This window comes from Aethalodelphis obliquidens, unplaced genomic scaffold (genome assembly GCF_003676395.1).
Source record: "Aethalodelphis obliquidens isolate GAN/ISIS:26980383/991018 unplaced genomic scaffold, ASM367639v1 scaffold1, whole genome shotgun sequence".
NCBI lineage: Eukaryota > Metazoa > Chordata > Mammalia > Artiodactyla > Delphinidae > Aethalodelphis > Aethalodelphis obliquidens.
In genome coordinates this window covers 58405209-58421035 of record NW_020837945.1, presented here as the reverse complement: position 1 = coordinate 58421035, position 15827 = coordinate 58405209, and the positions used below count along the sequence as shown (strand labels likewise).

Sequence of the window (15827 nt, the reverse complement as noted above, 5' to 3'; positions counted from 1 at the left end):
TACTTAAGTGTTCTGTGGATGAGAAAATGTTTAAAACCTTTCTCATCTTAGCTAGATCTCAGTCTTAGACAATGTCCAAGAGTCTTAGGGGGTTAGACCCTGTAAACAACTGTAAGAGAGCAATCTACATTGCTTTCACTTCTGGCTAATGAAGAAGCTGTATAAATGTCTGCATCAGACCCAGAATCCGGCCTGTGGGGATAAAGATTGTTGATACAGAATGGAAAAATGCTCTTTCCTTCAACTAATCATCACCCGTCCAGCTGATAAAACCACCCCTCTATCAGATAGCTCCTGAGCATCTACAGCAGAGCTCTTGAAGAGCTGGGGCTTCAGCTTGTTCTTTCCTGTGTTCCCCCAGAGTCTGGCGTAATAAGCAGAAGGTAGGGACTCAAAAAATATGTGGGAGCCAAAGACCTTGTCCTTGAACTCATGGGTTTAGGCTGTCAGAGTGGGCAAAACTGTTCCTAAACTTCTACTGCAATTGTCAAGATAAGCAATACAACCTTGCAAGGGCTTCCTCAAAGTTAACTTATATTTCTACTGCTACAGCTAGCTGGCCTCTTGAACGAAGTGGAGACCAGCCCCGCCGGCAAAGTCCCTAAGACGAGGAAGGAACTTTACACTTGAAGACACAAGACTAATTTGTTTATTAGGTGCGTTCTATAAGTTGAGGAGGGAAATTTTTGGCAAATAAATAAATAAATAAATAATCAGGTACATGAAGGCTTTCAGGGCAAAGAAGGAGCTCAGGAAGAGGAAGGAAGCGGAGTCTTTGCATAGTTCTAAATGAACAGAAGGTGGCAGCCGTAGGCAACGTGGATTCGCGGCAGAAATGCAGCACTTGCAAAAAACCAGGGACAGGAGGCTTTGAGAAGAGAAGGTCAGAAGGTGACTAACTATTTCTTTATCATAGAGACCATGGTGTGGCACGTTCATCCTCTCTACTGGGTTGCGGGATGCAGCGTCTTACATGATTTGCCTGGGCATCCCATATCCGGTCATGCCTGCCTGGGAGGCCCCCTTGTTGCTGCCCATCTGCAGGCCTATTACGTTCTGTCCCTGGCGAAGCTGCTCCTCTGAAAATCCTCTCCGATTCTGCTGGGCTTTCCTGGGCAGAGGGAGTGAGATGAAACAATGTCATTCTGTTTTCAAAACTTTTCCAAGATATGCAGTTACACAGGCTCTTCTGGGGGTCACCAAATAGAAAGGCAGGCCTTATACAGAACTATAGTCCTGCCATGAACTATGGCCCTACCCTGAGCTATGATCCTATCCTGGGCTATGGCCCTACCCTGGGCAGTGATCCTACCCTGGGCTATGGTCCTACCCTGGGCTATGATCCTATGAAATATGGCCCTACCCTGGGCTATGGTCCTACCACAAACAGGCCCTGCCATGAAACACGACCTCTCGACATCTTAGAAGCTCAGGTGATTTTCCAGAATTTCCACAGCAAAGAACAAGTGCTGCCTCTCTGGATACTTTACTCTCAGACAGCTTTCCTGTCCCCCCTTCTCACAGTTACCTCAAGCCCTTGTGAAAATTAAAATCAGCTCTTCTTACAAATCATGTCACTAATCCTACTCCACCTTCCCTGTATGGGGCCAAGGATTAATGTCCCACTTTAAAGCTGACGGATTTAGGTGTTAGGAGGGGAAATTTCCTACTCTAGACCAGAGGCTTGCAAACTTTCGTGAAGAGCCAGATAGTAAATAATGTTGGTTTTATGGGCCACATAGACCATGGTAGATCACTAACAAAATGGGGGCTAAAACCAGGGTTTCAACTGGCCGATATCTAGGAGCATTTCAGACCAGGTTCATTTAAAATGTCACAAGCTGGTACCTTTTCTTAACTGTCAAGAAGAGGAGGGGATTAGGGGAATGAAGAGTCAATTATCCGCTACAACATGCTCTTTTCATCTCTCACTGAGCTAGGGGTGGAGTTTAAGAGTCCTTGCTGCCCCTCTCCCCCCAAACAACAAAGCAAATAATCTCTTTAGAGAAAGGCCCTTTACTGACATGACGATATAACTTATTATCCACTTCAGGCCTCCTCCAAGAGTGACAGACAGCGCTATCAATGGATACACTGGGGTGACAGGACTGTCTCAGGACTCTCCTGGCAAATAAAACATGTTTTCCCTTCATTACATGAGGAAAATAATTAAATAAATAAGTAGATTCAAGGCTACTTGGCTCCTAGTGAAACCAAGTTCAAATCTCAAGAGAGACATAACCTGGGCAGAGCTGGAGGATCCAGGTATCTAGTAGGAAAGGCCCAACGACTTCTGCCCTGGGTGGTATATTGGCCCGAACAGGCAGCATCCGTCTTTCCTTGTTCCAGGGGATTCAGTTATGGGGCTGGGAGTGCTTGTTGCTAGGCTGGACTTTGTGTCAAAACAGCCTCCCGGGAGCTACAAGCCTTCAGATGCTCGCTCTTGTTAAAATCCTCCTCTGCCTGGGGAGGAAGAGGGTGTGTGGCTGGGAAGGGATTTTTACCTGTGAAACCAGGATGGCTCTCCCCGGTAGCAGCCATCATCCTTGGTGACTGCAACGCTGCCTAGAGCCATCAGGGTCCTCTGCACGGCCGCCATGTCCTTCCCTGGAAGCCGAAGGAGAGATTAAAGCCAAGCATGTGTCAGGGCCAAGGAAGAGGTAAGGATGGGGCTGGACCTCTGGGAAGAAAGTTCCCATAGGAGGCTGTAGGCGAGCACATTCAAGGGAGAGGGATACAAGATACTCCTCAAAGTGGCCTGAAGACAACCACGGCCAAGCTTCTCAGAAAGGAGCAAAACATCTGGCTAATTATTCTCTATATGGTACATGCCAGGGATAGTGAGTTTCTAATCCATTCACAGTTGCTACATGAATAACACATTCCAAACACTGAGCAGCTCAGACGGCGGTAGGTCCCTGCCCTATGCAGAGGCCCCGGCCTCGGTGGGTTCTGCAGGCGGTGGTAAGGGGAGGTGCTGTGGGTAAGCTGGCATGAGGTCTGCACAAGAGGATTTTCGTAAGGACCGGAAAGAAATTTACTGGTGGGTCAACGACACCAAAGCCCAGGTGGCTTCTTTCTTTTACTATATCTGGGTTAAAAGGGTCTAAAATCACCCATGTGCATCAAATTGAGTCTTCACTTGGCTTTTTTAGGCTGGAGGCCTGGCAGATGAAGAAAAGCAAATAAACACAGAGCACTACAACATGACACAATGAGAAGCTCTTCATTTCGTGCTGCTTGAGAAGAGCTAAAGGGAGACAATAAATAAATGGCTTGAGTGTGTGTGTGTGTGTGTGTGTGTGTGTGAGAGAGAGAGAGAGAGAGAGAGAGAAATGTGTGGTGTGCTCCCTCACACAGTGGACGGGGACATTGTCACCCGAGGAGCCCAGGGACCCTTCATCCACTGGGCTACAAGGCAGCCTCCTCTTCCCATCCTTTCTCCCCTCCCCCCTTCCAGCGGACCGACGTGTCCTGGACAAGGAAAGGGAAAGATGCTACTGTGTGGTTGGCCCCGCAATTTAGAACCAGATCGAAGGTCCACGCACGAGTGTGGAGTGCAAAAGCTAAAGGGTTAGGCGGGGGCAGGGTGGCTGCATTCAGCCTGGCAGGGGCTGTGAAAGTCAAGGGCAAGCATTGAAGGTCCTCTTGAGACCGAGTGAACCATCTGTAATCTCCGGCTGGGCTGCTGCAGCCTGGTCACTGGGGAATACAGAATTACAGGGGAAAGGCAGACAGAAAGTGAGAATGGAGCATAACTCTAACAAAATAAACAATTAGGGCCCACAGAGGAAGTCCAGGTCAGGATGTCCATTTATTCAAAGAGGAGAGAGAGACAGCAGATCCTTCTTTCCTTGCTCTCTCCCCATCCCCCGTCCCACATTAACCACAGGATGATTTCCTGGATCCTGAGGCCCTGTGGGATGGATTGATGGATACAAGGATGTGAGGTTCTCAGTGCAGAGCCCCCCAGGAGCAAGGAACAGCTGGGGTGGTGGAGAAAGGAGGACCTGGGCAGCAGATGGAAGGAGGAGGGCACAAGGGATACTGAGAAGGCAGAGAGAGGAAACGCAGAGGAGGTTATGAGAATGATCTTTCTCTTCCGCAGATGAAAAGCATTTCTGTAACTGTCGCTGTATTACAGGATACATTTTTTTTTGATAGAACTGGCATGATGATATTTTGAAGGATCACCGTGGGAAGAGATAGGAGGAAGGTTTGCTTTCAAGCAGTGAGTCATTAAAGAGAACCTCAAGAAACTATGAAGCACATGGAGGCTTAGGAAGGTCCAGGTACATCACTCATCTCTACTCTGTACGTAAAGCACACCAGAAATCTGTTTCTGGTGGTTGGAAACAGCGCGCATCTGGCATGTCCAGGATCTGGGGAAATGTGGAGCCTGGCACCCGGCAACCAGCCACAGATACTACCCTGGAGACCGGGGTGGGAAGCAAACTCTGTTAAACCAAAGACCCAGTCCCCACCACATATGGCTAATGCATATATATCTGCATGAACCCAGAAAGGACACAGGGAATTAAGTTGGGGGCAAGGGTAAGATATCCAGGCCCCCTGACCTGTAAATCTCACCCCACCCTCATCCTGGGAGAGTGCAAAAGGAAGTAATTGCACCACTGGGGCAGAAGAAGCTGGGGAAGGAGGCATTAGACAGGAACAAACTGGAAAAGCTTTTTTTTTTAAAAGAAAGGGCCAGAGACAAGAGATTTGTTATAAATGATAGGCTAGACACTTTATTATAAGTGACCTTGCCCCTGTGGACTTGATATGATTCCTCCCAATGTGTGGATGGGAAAATTAACTCAAGGAGGTTAATTAATTTCCCAGAGCCGCCCAACAAGTGAATCAGGGCCCAGATCTAGCTCAGGTCTGTCTGAACTCAAAGCCTGTAATCAGTCCAGGAGGCCACACTGCCATCTCCCATGGGTCCCCAGCACAGGTTGGTTGGGAGGCACGGTGCTCAGAGATCAGGAATGACCTGAAGGGTGGCAGTGGCTGCTTCAGTGCCAGGCCAGAGGGAGGCACTGGAGGGATACAAATGGGGCGTAGTTCTTGGGCCCCACAAAATCTGGGGCACAAACTTCAAATGACCATAAGTCTATGTTTTGTCTGGAGTAATTTCTCAAGGTCTCAACCTAAATAAGATGAAAGCAAAAGAAAGCAGTTGGGGCCCAGAGTCCCCCATCAGTTTGCCCATCAAGTTAAAAATAATTATTGTCAAGATTCGAAATAACATAACAAACAGAAATCTGCCTTCTGTAACCAGTTCGTGTCTAGTTCATTTTCTAATAGACATTCCTTGGAAAGAATTCCAGTGTTTTGGGCTAACCAAATGGGAGGAGGGTCTCTTTCCAGCCTCATTTGTCTTGCCAGTTCAGAAGCCCAGATCAAGTGCTGTTGGGTAGAAGGGGGCGGTTTGTGGAGACTGAATCCTGTAGCTGAGGGTCAAAAATTGAAACGTCTGAAGGAGCAGTGAGATGAGGGAAGATCTGTGAAGCGAACCAGTTATAAAGCAACAAAAGCTGAACTTCTTGTATCCCAACAATGTGTACCATCTGCCTAGAACCCAGCCTGCTGCAGAACATGGTTTCCCAAGCTTCTGGGACTACTTATGGGCTGGGGTTGGAAGGCCTTTTTAAAAATATGAAATTTGAGGTCATCCCTGGACAGACTGATTGGGCAGTCCTGGGGTGGGGCCTGGGAGTGTGTATTTTTAATAATCTCCCCATGTGATTCATGCCATCAGACAACTTTGAGATACATGGGTTTCACCTGGTGACTCCCAACTGGACTGAGCAGAAGAATTACTTGAGGAGCTTGAAAATTCAGATTCTGGGACAATATCCTGCGATGATTCTGACGCATAAGCAAGCACTGCTTCAGTACTTCAGCTTTTAATTTTTAAAAGCATCCCAATGTCTGGCATGTGGCAGGCACGAAATAAAAGTTGTTAAGCAGTAATTCCTTGCTTCAGAGCTATCGTCCACAAAGTCAGAAGTCACATCAATAGTTAAAGGGCTCTGATACAAGTTGGGAGCCTGCTCAGAGCTCCAGCAGCCCGGAATCTCTTTGTTCCCTGAAAGGTATCCCCAGAAACTTTGGCAAGACAGCTTGAAAACTGCTGCTCAAGCTAGTTTTCCAAGAAGAAGAAGAACAGTTCTAAAGAAGTACCAACTAGGTGTTGGGAATTTTCTAGGTGCTGGGAACGCAGGAATGAGACTGAGTCCGGGTGGTGATCAACAGATGAGACCGCTGGCCATAGAAGGAAGTGATACACGAAAGAGAGGGGTCAAATTTACACTAACAGCTCAGGATTTCAATCAGGTTCCTGGACTCTTCTAGCTCTCTATCATGGGGGGAAGCTAATATTAGACTCGAAGTTGTAAAAAGAGATGGTGGCACAGTAGCTCTCCTTGTCAGAACCTCAGAGAGCAACTGACACTTTGACTTGACAGTACTGTATTCCCTGTTTATTGCATTATCACAAAGCAATGTCTCCCCAAGTGTGGTCTTACACTCCAGCTACTAAATGGTCATCTCTGGGGAGAGGCACCAAGGGTTCTGCATTATAAGTACCCCTTGCCCCGACCTAGGAATTCTTAGTGCCCATGAAGTTTGAAGACTTTTACCATAGAGATACTTGAACAAGGATTTTGTTCCCTTAATTTTTTTTTTATTACTTTCATGCTATCTTACACATGTCTTTGGGAAGAAAAAATAAAAAGAAGGGTAAAGAGAAAGGAAAAGGCCAGAGAAGTTACATCTGGGCGGGTAAAGTCAGGTTGGACACTCTACTTTCAATACTAAAAATCAGTCTTACATTCAAAACTCTTTGCTTTGGAGTTACTTCTATTTTATATTAGTCTTTTTTTTTTTTTTTTTTTGCAGTACGCGGGTCTCTCACTGTTGTGGCCTCTCCCGCTGCGGAGCACAGGCTCCGGACGCGCAGGCTCAGTGGCCATGGCTCACAGGCCCAGCCGCTCCGCGGCATGTGGGATCCTCCCGGACCGGGGCACGAACCTGTGTCTCCTGCATTGGCAGGCGGACTCTCAACCACTGCGCCACCAGAGAAGCCCGCCCTATTTTACATTAGTCTTGACTCAACCTTGTAACTCTTAGAATACTGGGTTGTTTTTTTCATCTTTCTGGGACTTACAGAGAAAGCGGTCAGTGGATGAAGAAACCACTTCTTATTTCCCTGAGTAATAACTTAGGCATAGCCCCCAATTCTCCACTCAGAGCAGAAAAATTATTGCTTTGGATAAGGGAGAAATGTCAGAGGGTAGGTTGGGCTGCTCTGTGGGCTTTATGAATTTTTGTTGCTTGCCTCCCTGGAGAAAATCTGTAAGGAAGTGGTTCTCCTAGTGGGGTTCCCAGGCCAGCAGAAGCAGTATCACCTGTGAATTGGTAAGAAATGCAAATTCTTAGGCCCTACCCCAGACTTAATACCTCCGAAACTCTGGGGCTGGGGTCCAGCAATCTGTGTTTTAACAAGCCTACCAGTAGATTCTGAAGCACACTGCAGTTGGAGGACCACCGCTGCAGGAAGAGCCCACCAAACTCAAGTGTGGTATGAGCAGTGCTTGCAGGAAATGCGGTGAAGGCTGCACTGAGAGAAAAGGAGGCTTCAGGCGGCAGGCATTTCGGTACTGTCTTGAGTCACTACAGGTACCGTACAATATCCCAAAACAGCTCTCACATTGGGTGAAATGTCTCTTCTGTTCTTGCTATTGAGGAATGACACATACAGTGACACCTCCCAGAGGACATATTTGGACCTTCCGGGCACTCTGCCCCCCCGGTATAAACCAGCCTCCAACACCCAGTCATCAAGGAGGGGAACAGGGAGGCAGGACAAGGCCATGTGTCCCAGATCCTCGTCAGCAGGATTATGGAGAAGAGCAATCAGAGTTGATTGATCTTTGAGTCTTGCCTGCTCTGACATTCTAGAATGTTCCTAAGCCATCCCCTGACACGTACTCTAACCCTACACCTCTGTCGTCTCCTAACCTGGACCCTCCACAGTCCCCGTTCCTAAGCCGGCCCCTGACACGTACTCTAACCCTACACCTCTGTCGTCCCCTAACCTGGACCCTCAACAGTCCCTGTTCCAAACCTACACCTCTGTCGTCCCCTAACCTGGACCCTCAACAGTCCCTGTTCCAAACCTACACCTCTGTCGTCCCCTAACCTGGACCCTCCAGAGTCCCCGTTCCTAAGCCATCCCCTGACACGTACTCTAACCCTACACCTCTGTCGTCCCCTAACCTGGACCCTCAACAGTCCCTGTTCCAAACCTACACCTCTGTCGTCCCCTAACCTGGACTCTCAACTGTCCCTGTTCCTAAGCCAGCCCCTGCCCCAATTCTAAGCCGTCCCCTGACAGCCCCTAGAAGGTGGCTAATGCTCATTGCCTGATTAGGCATGGGAACCAAAAAGGCTAGTTGCTGATGGACTAACAACAGAGGAGAAAAAAGCCAACATTTATTAGGTGTCTCTTAGCCGGGCATTGTGCTAGGCATTTTATACAGTTAATTCTTGAAAGAACCCTGCAAGGGAGGTGCTGTTTACAGGGAAGGGAACTGAGGCTCTGAGAAGCTCAGCAGCTTAACCAAGGTCACGTAGCTAGTATGTAGCTAGTTTCCAAAACTCATGCTCTTTCCACAGTATCACGATCCCAGGGTCTGGAATTGACAAAGCAATACTATATCGTGGGGAAAAACATAAAGGGTAATGACCACGAGGTGGAAAAAAGTCAATGAGGACACCCATAAAGGTGGCCCCTCGTTTTGGAGAATGGTCAATGAGGTGAAGGCACCTCAGATGACAGAGAGGGCAAAGGTCATCCAGGCAACCCTACCAGCTGCTGTGTGAGGCGCTTCATGAAGTCCGTCTGTTCTGAGACAGAATATGTGCCCTTCCAGCCTTGCTCCTGCCGCCCTTATTTTCTATTAGTCTTAAAAAAAATAGGCCAATGATAATAGTAATTTGAACATTGCTACCATATATTATGGTCTGTTCTTTCCAGCACTGTGTTAAGCACTTTTAATGGATTATCTCATTTACACCCCATATCAAGCCTGTGAAACAGACACTATTATCCCCATTTTACAGCTGAGAAAACGGAAGCTTAGAAAAGTTCATTGATAGGTGGTGAAACAGAGGTTTGAACAGAGTGGTCTAATTTCTAACTTAGGAGCCTGCACTCTCCTACCTTCAGGGTAAGCTTTCTTTGCAGGCTTTCTGACCAGCACACTCACTCGCTCTCACGAGAGTGAGACACACACACACACACACACACACACACACACACACACACACCCCTCATTTTCTGTCTACTCCCTTTCTCTCCTTCCCTGTCTCCCTCCACTGAAGAGATGCTGAAAGCTAACCTCCGTTGTGCTCTCCTAAGTCACAGCTGAGACGGCCCCGCCCGCCCTTTCCAGGTTCTCAGGGCGAATCCCAAAGTAACCTGCCCGGCATCTACCTTCTCTCTTCCATGAGAAAGACCTCTCCAGTCCCCTTGCATGGCTCTAAGCTGCCCTCACTTCTCCCCCATCACTGAAGGGAACTGGTCACCCCAGCTTCCTCTGAGGGGAACTCCAGGAGCCTTGTCTATATCTCTGAGGTTGGGTTGTTTTTTAGGCCATTCAGCCCTGGGTTCCTTCTTAAAGCCTTGAACCTTTTATTCTGGTTGCCCCTGAGTCCATTCCAAACATTTCGCCTTGCATCTAAAAAGGGTTTCAGGAGAGAGGGTACATCTGGGGCGCCTGCCTGTCTAAACAACTGAAGATAAATGAGAAGGCATCTGGCGAGCCCTGGCTCCTGCGGCGTTATTCATCTGCAACATAAGAGCAGCACAGAGTCATGGGCAGCCATGGGCAAGCAGAGCCCTACTTAGGAAGATGCCAAGCAGGGGAGATGGGAGACCGAGAGCTGCTGAGCCTAAAATGCCTGCAGAGGAGGAGGAGAAGTTCCCAGGCAAGGAGGGCTGGCCGCTCAGAGACACAGCCACCATGACCACAGTGCACGGGATCAGGAGTGAATGTGAGTAATCTGAAATTTGAGGACAGCATTAAAACCACAGCCCAGGTGCAGAAGAGTGGGAAGAATGTGAGACTAAGCTAAGGGGATGGCCAGTCCAATAGCTGAGCACACAAACATGGACAACCTCACACGTGCACAGGCACGTCAACACGTGCCAGCCCGCCCAGTGGCATCCCTTTGATTCCAGCTTACTCATCCCTAAATTCACGGGTGACAAGCAGCTCTGGCAGAAGGATCCAGCCTCGCACTTCTCCATGCTGCTGTTCCATGGGTCTCAGTGCTGGGCTCGCCCAAGGCTGCCGTCCCTCCCCGTTTCTCTGCTCAAAGCAACCCACTTTCCTGTCTCTTGCTTCACTGTATGGTCAGCAGCTCCAGCCTCAGCTGCAGACGGTGCACTTGGGGGATGTCAAGTGTCCCCTCCAGCAAATAGACTGAATCTCCCAAACCTCAATCCTGAGCTGCCTCTCCATGGAGGGGGCCGCCAGGCCCTGGTGCCTCTAGAGGCCATTTGGACCCTCCGAAGCATCTGTTCTATTGCCAGCTGTCCTGCCTATAGCATCTCAGCCACAACACCCTGGGAGTGGTCTCCTTCCTTATTTCCTTTAAAGCCCCATCTTTCTTTGCCCTGGGAATGAGACCCCTCAGTGTCTGCCTTGTTCCCTTGTTCTAAGAGCAACACCCTGCCCTGGAGCCCATCTGTCCACCACCCCATCTCAGGCTCCTGCAGTCACACTGATGCCTCTCAACTTCCCTCTTCCCTAAGAGGTATCTGACACACAGGGCTGGGGCAGGTGGTGTAGACTTCCACCTACTCTGCTTATCAGGGACCTTTGTTTCCTATCCTCCTCCCCTTCACTACCAGCACCTCCTGGGTGTACAGTTCACCTGTGTGGTCTTTGGAAAAAGGGGAAAGGCAAACAGAGCATCCTCAACACAGAAAAGCACCCTTGGGATCCTCATCTCCCGTAGCCCTCCCAGTTTCTTCCTCCTCGTATATACTTCCTGTACTTGGGGGGTCTCACTGGGACCCCTTCCATTTATACAAACCTCCAAGTACTGGGTCTCTCACCTTCCATCCCACACAGCCCTGAATCATCCTCCCCCTACTCTTCATCTCATCAGTCACTGTTATGACTCAACAGCACACTCACGGTGTAGGATAAGGAAACAGCATCCTGGCCAAAGCATGGCATGGCAGACTAGTTAAGGCCCTACTCTTTGGCATCACGGAGGCTGAGTTTGAGTCCTGGCTCTGCTAATTACTAGCCAGTCATATGATCTATACGAGCGATAATGGGCGAGCTCCAGTTTCATCATCTATAAAATGGGGAAATTCCTAACACCCACCTCCTGGAATTGTTAGGAGAATTGATTGGCGTTATGCAGAAAGGCACGAGTACCATGCCTAGTGTAGAGGAAAATATCAATAAGCAGCAGGAGTTTTTATCAGCAAGGGAAAGTCATCATAGCTTTGACCTAAAAAGCAGGGACCAAGTCTCAACTGTGACCTTCTGTGGGGATTTGGAGGCAAGTGTCCATGAAGTCCAATAGCCTGGCCTGAAGGTCTGAATATCTGAGTTTCTAAATAATGGCAAAACATTACTGATAAACTGATTGGCGTCTTAGGATTTTAACTACTCATCTGTGAAGGAAACAGGAAATGCCAGCTCTGTGTATGACATGGAGAAGGGGGTGAGGATTAAGCAGGCAATGGCTTCTTTATAAGTTGTTTAGTAGAATGGTCCTCTGCTAGAAATCCGTTTCAACCATCATTTGAATACCCCTTTGACTATCATTCTCTTGATCACAGGAGAGAGTTAGTCCATTCTCCCTGTCAGCAGAGCCACTTGGGTCACTACGCTGGGCACCCTCTTGGTCGGGCCACTGATGACAGCTAGTGACAATGAGCATGAGAGTGCAGGGTCAACCTGGCTGTCCTGCTGGCACCTGTCTGTCCCCCCAGCAGGCCCGACGTGGAACAGTCGCATGGATGGTGTGCACATTTGGGCTCTGGGGGACACTAAGCCCTAAGACCACGGGTCCCAAATTCTCTGGCGGTACCTCCATCCACATCATTTGCCCTAATCATGGTGGATTGTTAAATATGTCCAGAAACTTGATTTCCTTTTTATGCCTTGTTAGATTTCTTACATCAATTCACGACTATGAAAGAAAAAAATCATTTGTCACCCTCTCTAAGAAAATACACATCTGGAAGGTATAGTCACAAAGCTCCCAGATGATCGTTTAGTAAAAGGGTGGGGTGCTATCTATTTCTCAGATCGAATGACAAAATTGCACCAGGCAGCTTTGTCTATAAGCCTGGCTGCTGGTGAGTCAGAAGCGTACTCGCCGCCCCCCCTCCTCCAGGAGCTATCACTTGTGGGGAAAAAGTACATTGTGGGAGGGGTAAGAAGAAGGAGAGGCTTCCGTGTAACCGTTTTAGCTTCCTCTCCACGGAGGCTTCTGTTTACCAGTTAGTTTGCTGGGGTCCCTGCTGTGTTCTGGGGTGTGTGCTCCTTAGAGGAGGAACCCTTTCAATATAGAACATCACAAAGTGGGAGGCTAACAGTGCTCACGGGTAACAGCTGATAATCCCCTCACACGCACACACACGCCTGGAGATACGTGGAAGAACACTGTGGGCAGGTTTCACAAAGAGAAAAGCGAAAGGGTGGGGGGAGGGAAGAATGATCCCAAAGGCACGAGGGCTTTACCTTCCCAAAGGTCCACGGTCTGAAAAATGTCAGTGGTCCTGACGCCATAGATCTCCGCAGCTTTTAGGAACTGGGAGATTTGCTCCATCTGCTTAAAAGCCATCTTTGACTCTGAGATCTTGGGAATGGGCTCTTGTCCGGGTGGGTATAAACTGTTTATCAGCTTGCACAAGACCTGAAGAGGGAAAGGAGGAGGCAGAATCAGCGTATCCCTTTGTATTTACCCCCCCCCCAAAGCAAAGTGAATCCTGGGCCTCACAGGGCACAGCCCACGGGTTTGAGCGTGGGCCCATCTTGTACCCCAGGAAGGCACGGGTTCTGAGCTGGGTGGCCAGGCTCCCAAACCGAACCTCAAAGACCCAGGCGACTCCATTCTCAGGGCTACTCCTGACCACAGAGAGCCCGGGAGTCCTCTTCCCTCCTTTCCTTTTGCTGGGTGAGCGAAAGAAGGTTTATGGAGAGGGAATGATGTGCAGTGATGAGGCCACGATTTCAGACTTTCAATGGAGGGAAGAGTTAGCGGCTCCCGGAGAGATTAAATGATGGACTCTAATATTATTTCTTCTTTCAAAAGGCAGATCAGAATCAGGCTTCAATAACTCATCCAGTAAAAGCTAATGATGTGTAAAGGAGCCGAACTGGGTGGGTACCCCCAGATCCCTATAAACAAAGCGCTGGGCATAACCGGACAGAAGCGTGAGATAGCAGTTATGTAACAGTAAATCACAGCCTGCGGGAAAAGACGGGCTTGTTGGAATCAGCAGAGCCTGTGGTCTCCAACCACCCAAACACACGCGAGCATCTCCTTAGACAAGCAGTTATCAAATAAGTATTCCCTTCAGTTTCAAGAGAATCCATCCATTCGACAAACAGGCATTAAGCATCCCCAAGGCGTATGGCTCCAGGAAGAATGGGAAGGTGGTGAGTCCTGCCCCTCCAGCCCTTCTTTTGTTTTACTGTGTATCCAACCTATTCCCCTGGGGGAAGGAGTGCCGCCGCGCCGCGCCCCCCCCCCCCCGCACCCGCCAGAGGAGCTGATGCACCAGGAAGGCTGGAGAGATCTCAGGGAAATACTTATCTCTATTCTCACTGGAAAAAGCAAAAGGACTTCGAATTTCCCAACAACTCAGGAGGAACCTGTGATGTCTGGGATGGGTGGAGAGTCCTCTAATCCAGCGAGGGAATTGTGCAGGGAGCCCAGACCTTCCAGTCCCGAAGAGATAAAGGCATTCCCGTCCCCCTCCCCCCGAGAAGGAGCTTGGCAAGGCGCAGCTCCTCCGGTGACCTCTCGTTAAAAGAGGAGACCCTGGAGGGTTTCCCAGCCCACCGCCCCAGCATCCGAGATCGCTGCCCGCCCTTACCGTCCCGTCCATTAGCCATTTCTGAAAATGGGCCCTGCCAGGGGGCGGGTGCTGTATGTCCTCGGCGCACTGCAGGATGATCCAGTCCACCAGCTTGTTCTCCAGGTCCGCGTCGTACTTCTGCTCGATCTTCTCCTGCACCTCTCGGCTTAAGCCGTAGCTCGGGCCCCTGTTAGCCATCTCTGGAAGAGAAGAGAAGACACGCGGGGCATCCACACAATAGCAGCAGCAGCCCGGGCTCCCGGCAGACGGGGTTGGGATGTGGCTGGGCCTCCTGGCCCAGCAGCAGCAAAGCCGGCAGCAAGCCGGGCGTGGTTTAAATCAAGGAGCCAATGAAGCCACTGGGGTTTCACCTACAAACGGGGAGGAAAAGCGCAGCGCCAGTGACTCTTAGAATAAAGCCCCTGCCGGTCCAGGGGGGCTGGAAGCCCCCCTCTCAGTCCCGTCTATCAATGAGACGAAACGATGCACAATGACTCACAATCAAGCCTGAAGCCCCCAGGCAGCAAGGGGGCTGGGGGGCGGTCGTTTCTTCCCTCCTCCCAGGAACACTTTGCAAAGGCAGGAACCCTGAGATGGGAAAGAGCAGGTAATTAACAGGCCGGGAGGAAGGCCCCCTTGACGTAGAGCTGCGGGTGCTGCATCGCGCCTGGAAGAATGGTACACTGATTCTATTTTCTCATGGCTGAGGAGGGTCAAACCAGGGCCGTTGCTAAGAGCCGTCCAAAAAGCCAGCCCTCTCGTGTGTCAGTCTAGCCCGCGCGCCTCCCTCCCGCTGAGAGCGGCTTTCTCAGCAGCACAATTCTTCCCCCTCCTCTGGGGAACAGCCGGTAGTACACAAGGCCAGCTCACAGCTGCACACGGAACGAGGCCTGTGGGAGGGTCCATTCCGTCAGCTGTCCATCTGTCAGGAGTTGCCAGACCACTTTCCCCCTGCCTGGAGGGAACAGTTGTCTGGTGGGGCAGGAGAGGCAGGGCTGTGAGCTGCAAGCATTAACTTGTTCAGCTGTCAGCCAGATTTCATCCCGAAACTTCCAACGTGGTGGGAAACTGTTGTGCCTCAGTTTGACTTATTCAAGGAAAGTAGCGTTTTAATGCCATTTTTAATCGAAAGACACCGAGAGTACGTTTTATAAATTACAAGGAGCTCAACGTGCTAAGAACGCTTGGAGTGAGAGGTCTTGATAGAGTGTAAAGATTTCATCTGTTTAATTAAGGATCAGAAAGGCACCGCTGACACACTGTCAGTGGTAACTGCGTATCTGGTGTGAGCAAACAAGACCTCGGGAGAAATCATTAGACCTAAGTTGGCCCGAAATTTTTATAAATACTGAAGGGCTTGGTAGTTTGTCTTCCTAGACTGTAAGCCACTTGGGAATAAAGATTAAGTCTTGTTGGTGTTGGGTAAGTCTTTGGGTACTTTTCATGGGAAAAAAACACCATAAATTTTGTTCTTTGGTTCATTCAACGCATATTGTTTTTGAGCACTTAACTGTGCCAAGTTCTGTGCTGGAGAGAAATAAAATATAAATTTTTCCTCTAGAACAGATCAATTGACTCAGAACATTAGATAAAACAATTTTAGTACGTGGGATAGCGATCTTTGTCGCTGTGGGAAATTGATTAGAAGCTATGCAGGAAATGACCTCAAACAATACATGTATTGAGAAAAATCTCCTGCCAG

The 15827-nt window shown here is 49.3% G+C and overlaps 1 protein-coding gene across 2 annotated transcripts; it reads right to left on the bottom strand.

Moving 5' to 3' along the window:
- Positions 1 to 626: 626 nt before the first annotated feature.
- Positions 627 to 15827, bottom strand: TAGLN3 (transgelin 3). 2 transcript variants are annotated; one of them, XM_027104503.1, is made up of 5 exons: positions 14625 to 15827; positions 14144 to 14325; positions 12783 to 12957; positions 2505 to 2607; positions 630 to 1111 (listed from the first exon to the last, which is right to left on the bottom strand). In XM_027104503.1, exons 2-5 carry the CDS (start codon positions 14321 to 14323, stop codon positions 970 to 972), a joined length of 600 nt encoding a protein of 199 aa, XP_026960304.1. In that variant the 5' UTR covers positions 14324 to 14325; positions 14625 to 15827; the 3' UTR covers positions 630 to 969. The 2 variants fall into 2 exon arrangements, with proteins under 2 accessions (XP_026960294.1, XP_026960304.1); XM_027104493.1 differs by having other exon boundaries at positions 627 to 1111; positions 14144 to 15827.

Excerpts from the sequence above, each read along its gene's own strand:
- TAGLN3 (XM_027104493.1), bottom strand. The coding sequence starts at position 14,323 with ATGGCTAACAGGGGCCCGAGCTACGGCTTAAGCCGAGAGGTGCAGGAG. Across the intron at positions 2,608-12,782 it reads GACCGTGGACCTTTGGGAAG|GGAAGGACATGGCGGCCGTG; the intron begins GTAAAGCCCTCG and ends TTCGGCTTCCAG. Across the intron at positions 1,112-2,504 it reads GAGCCATCCTGGTTTCACAG|GAAAGCCCAGCAGAATCGGA; the intron begins GTAAAAATCCCT and ends CCCTCTGCCCAG.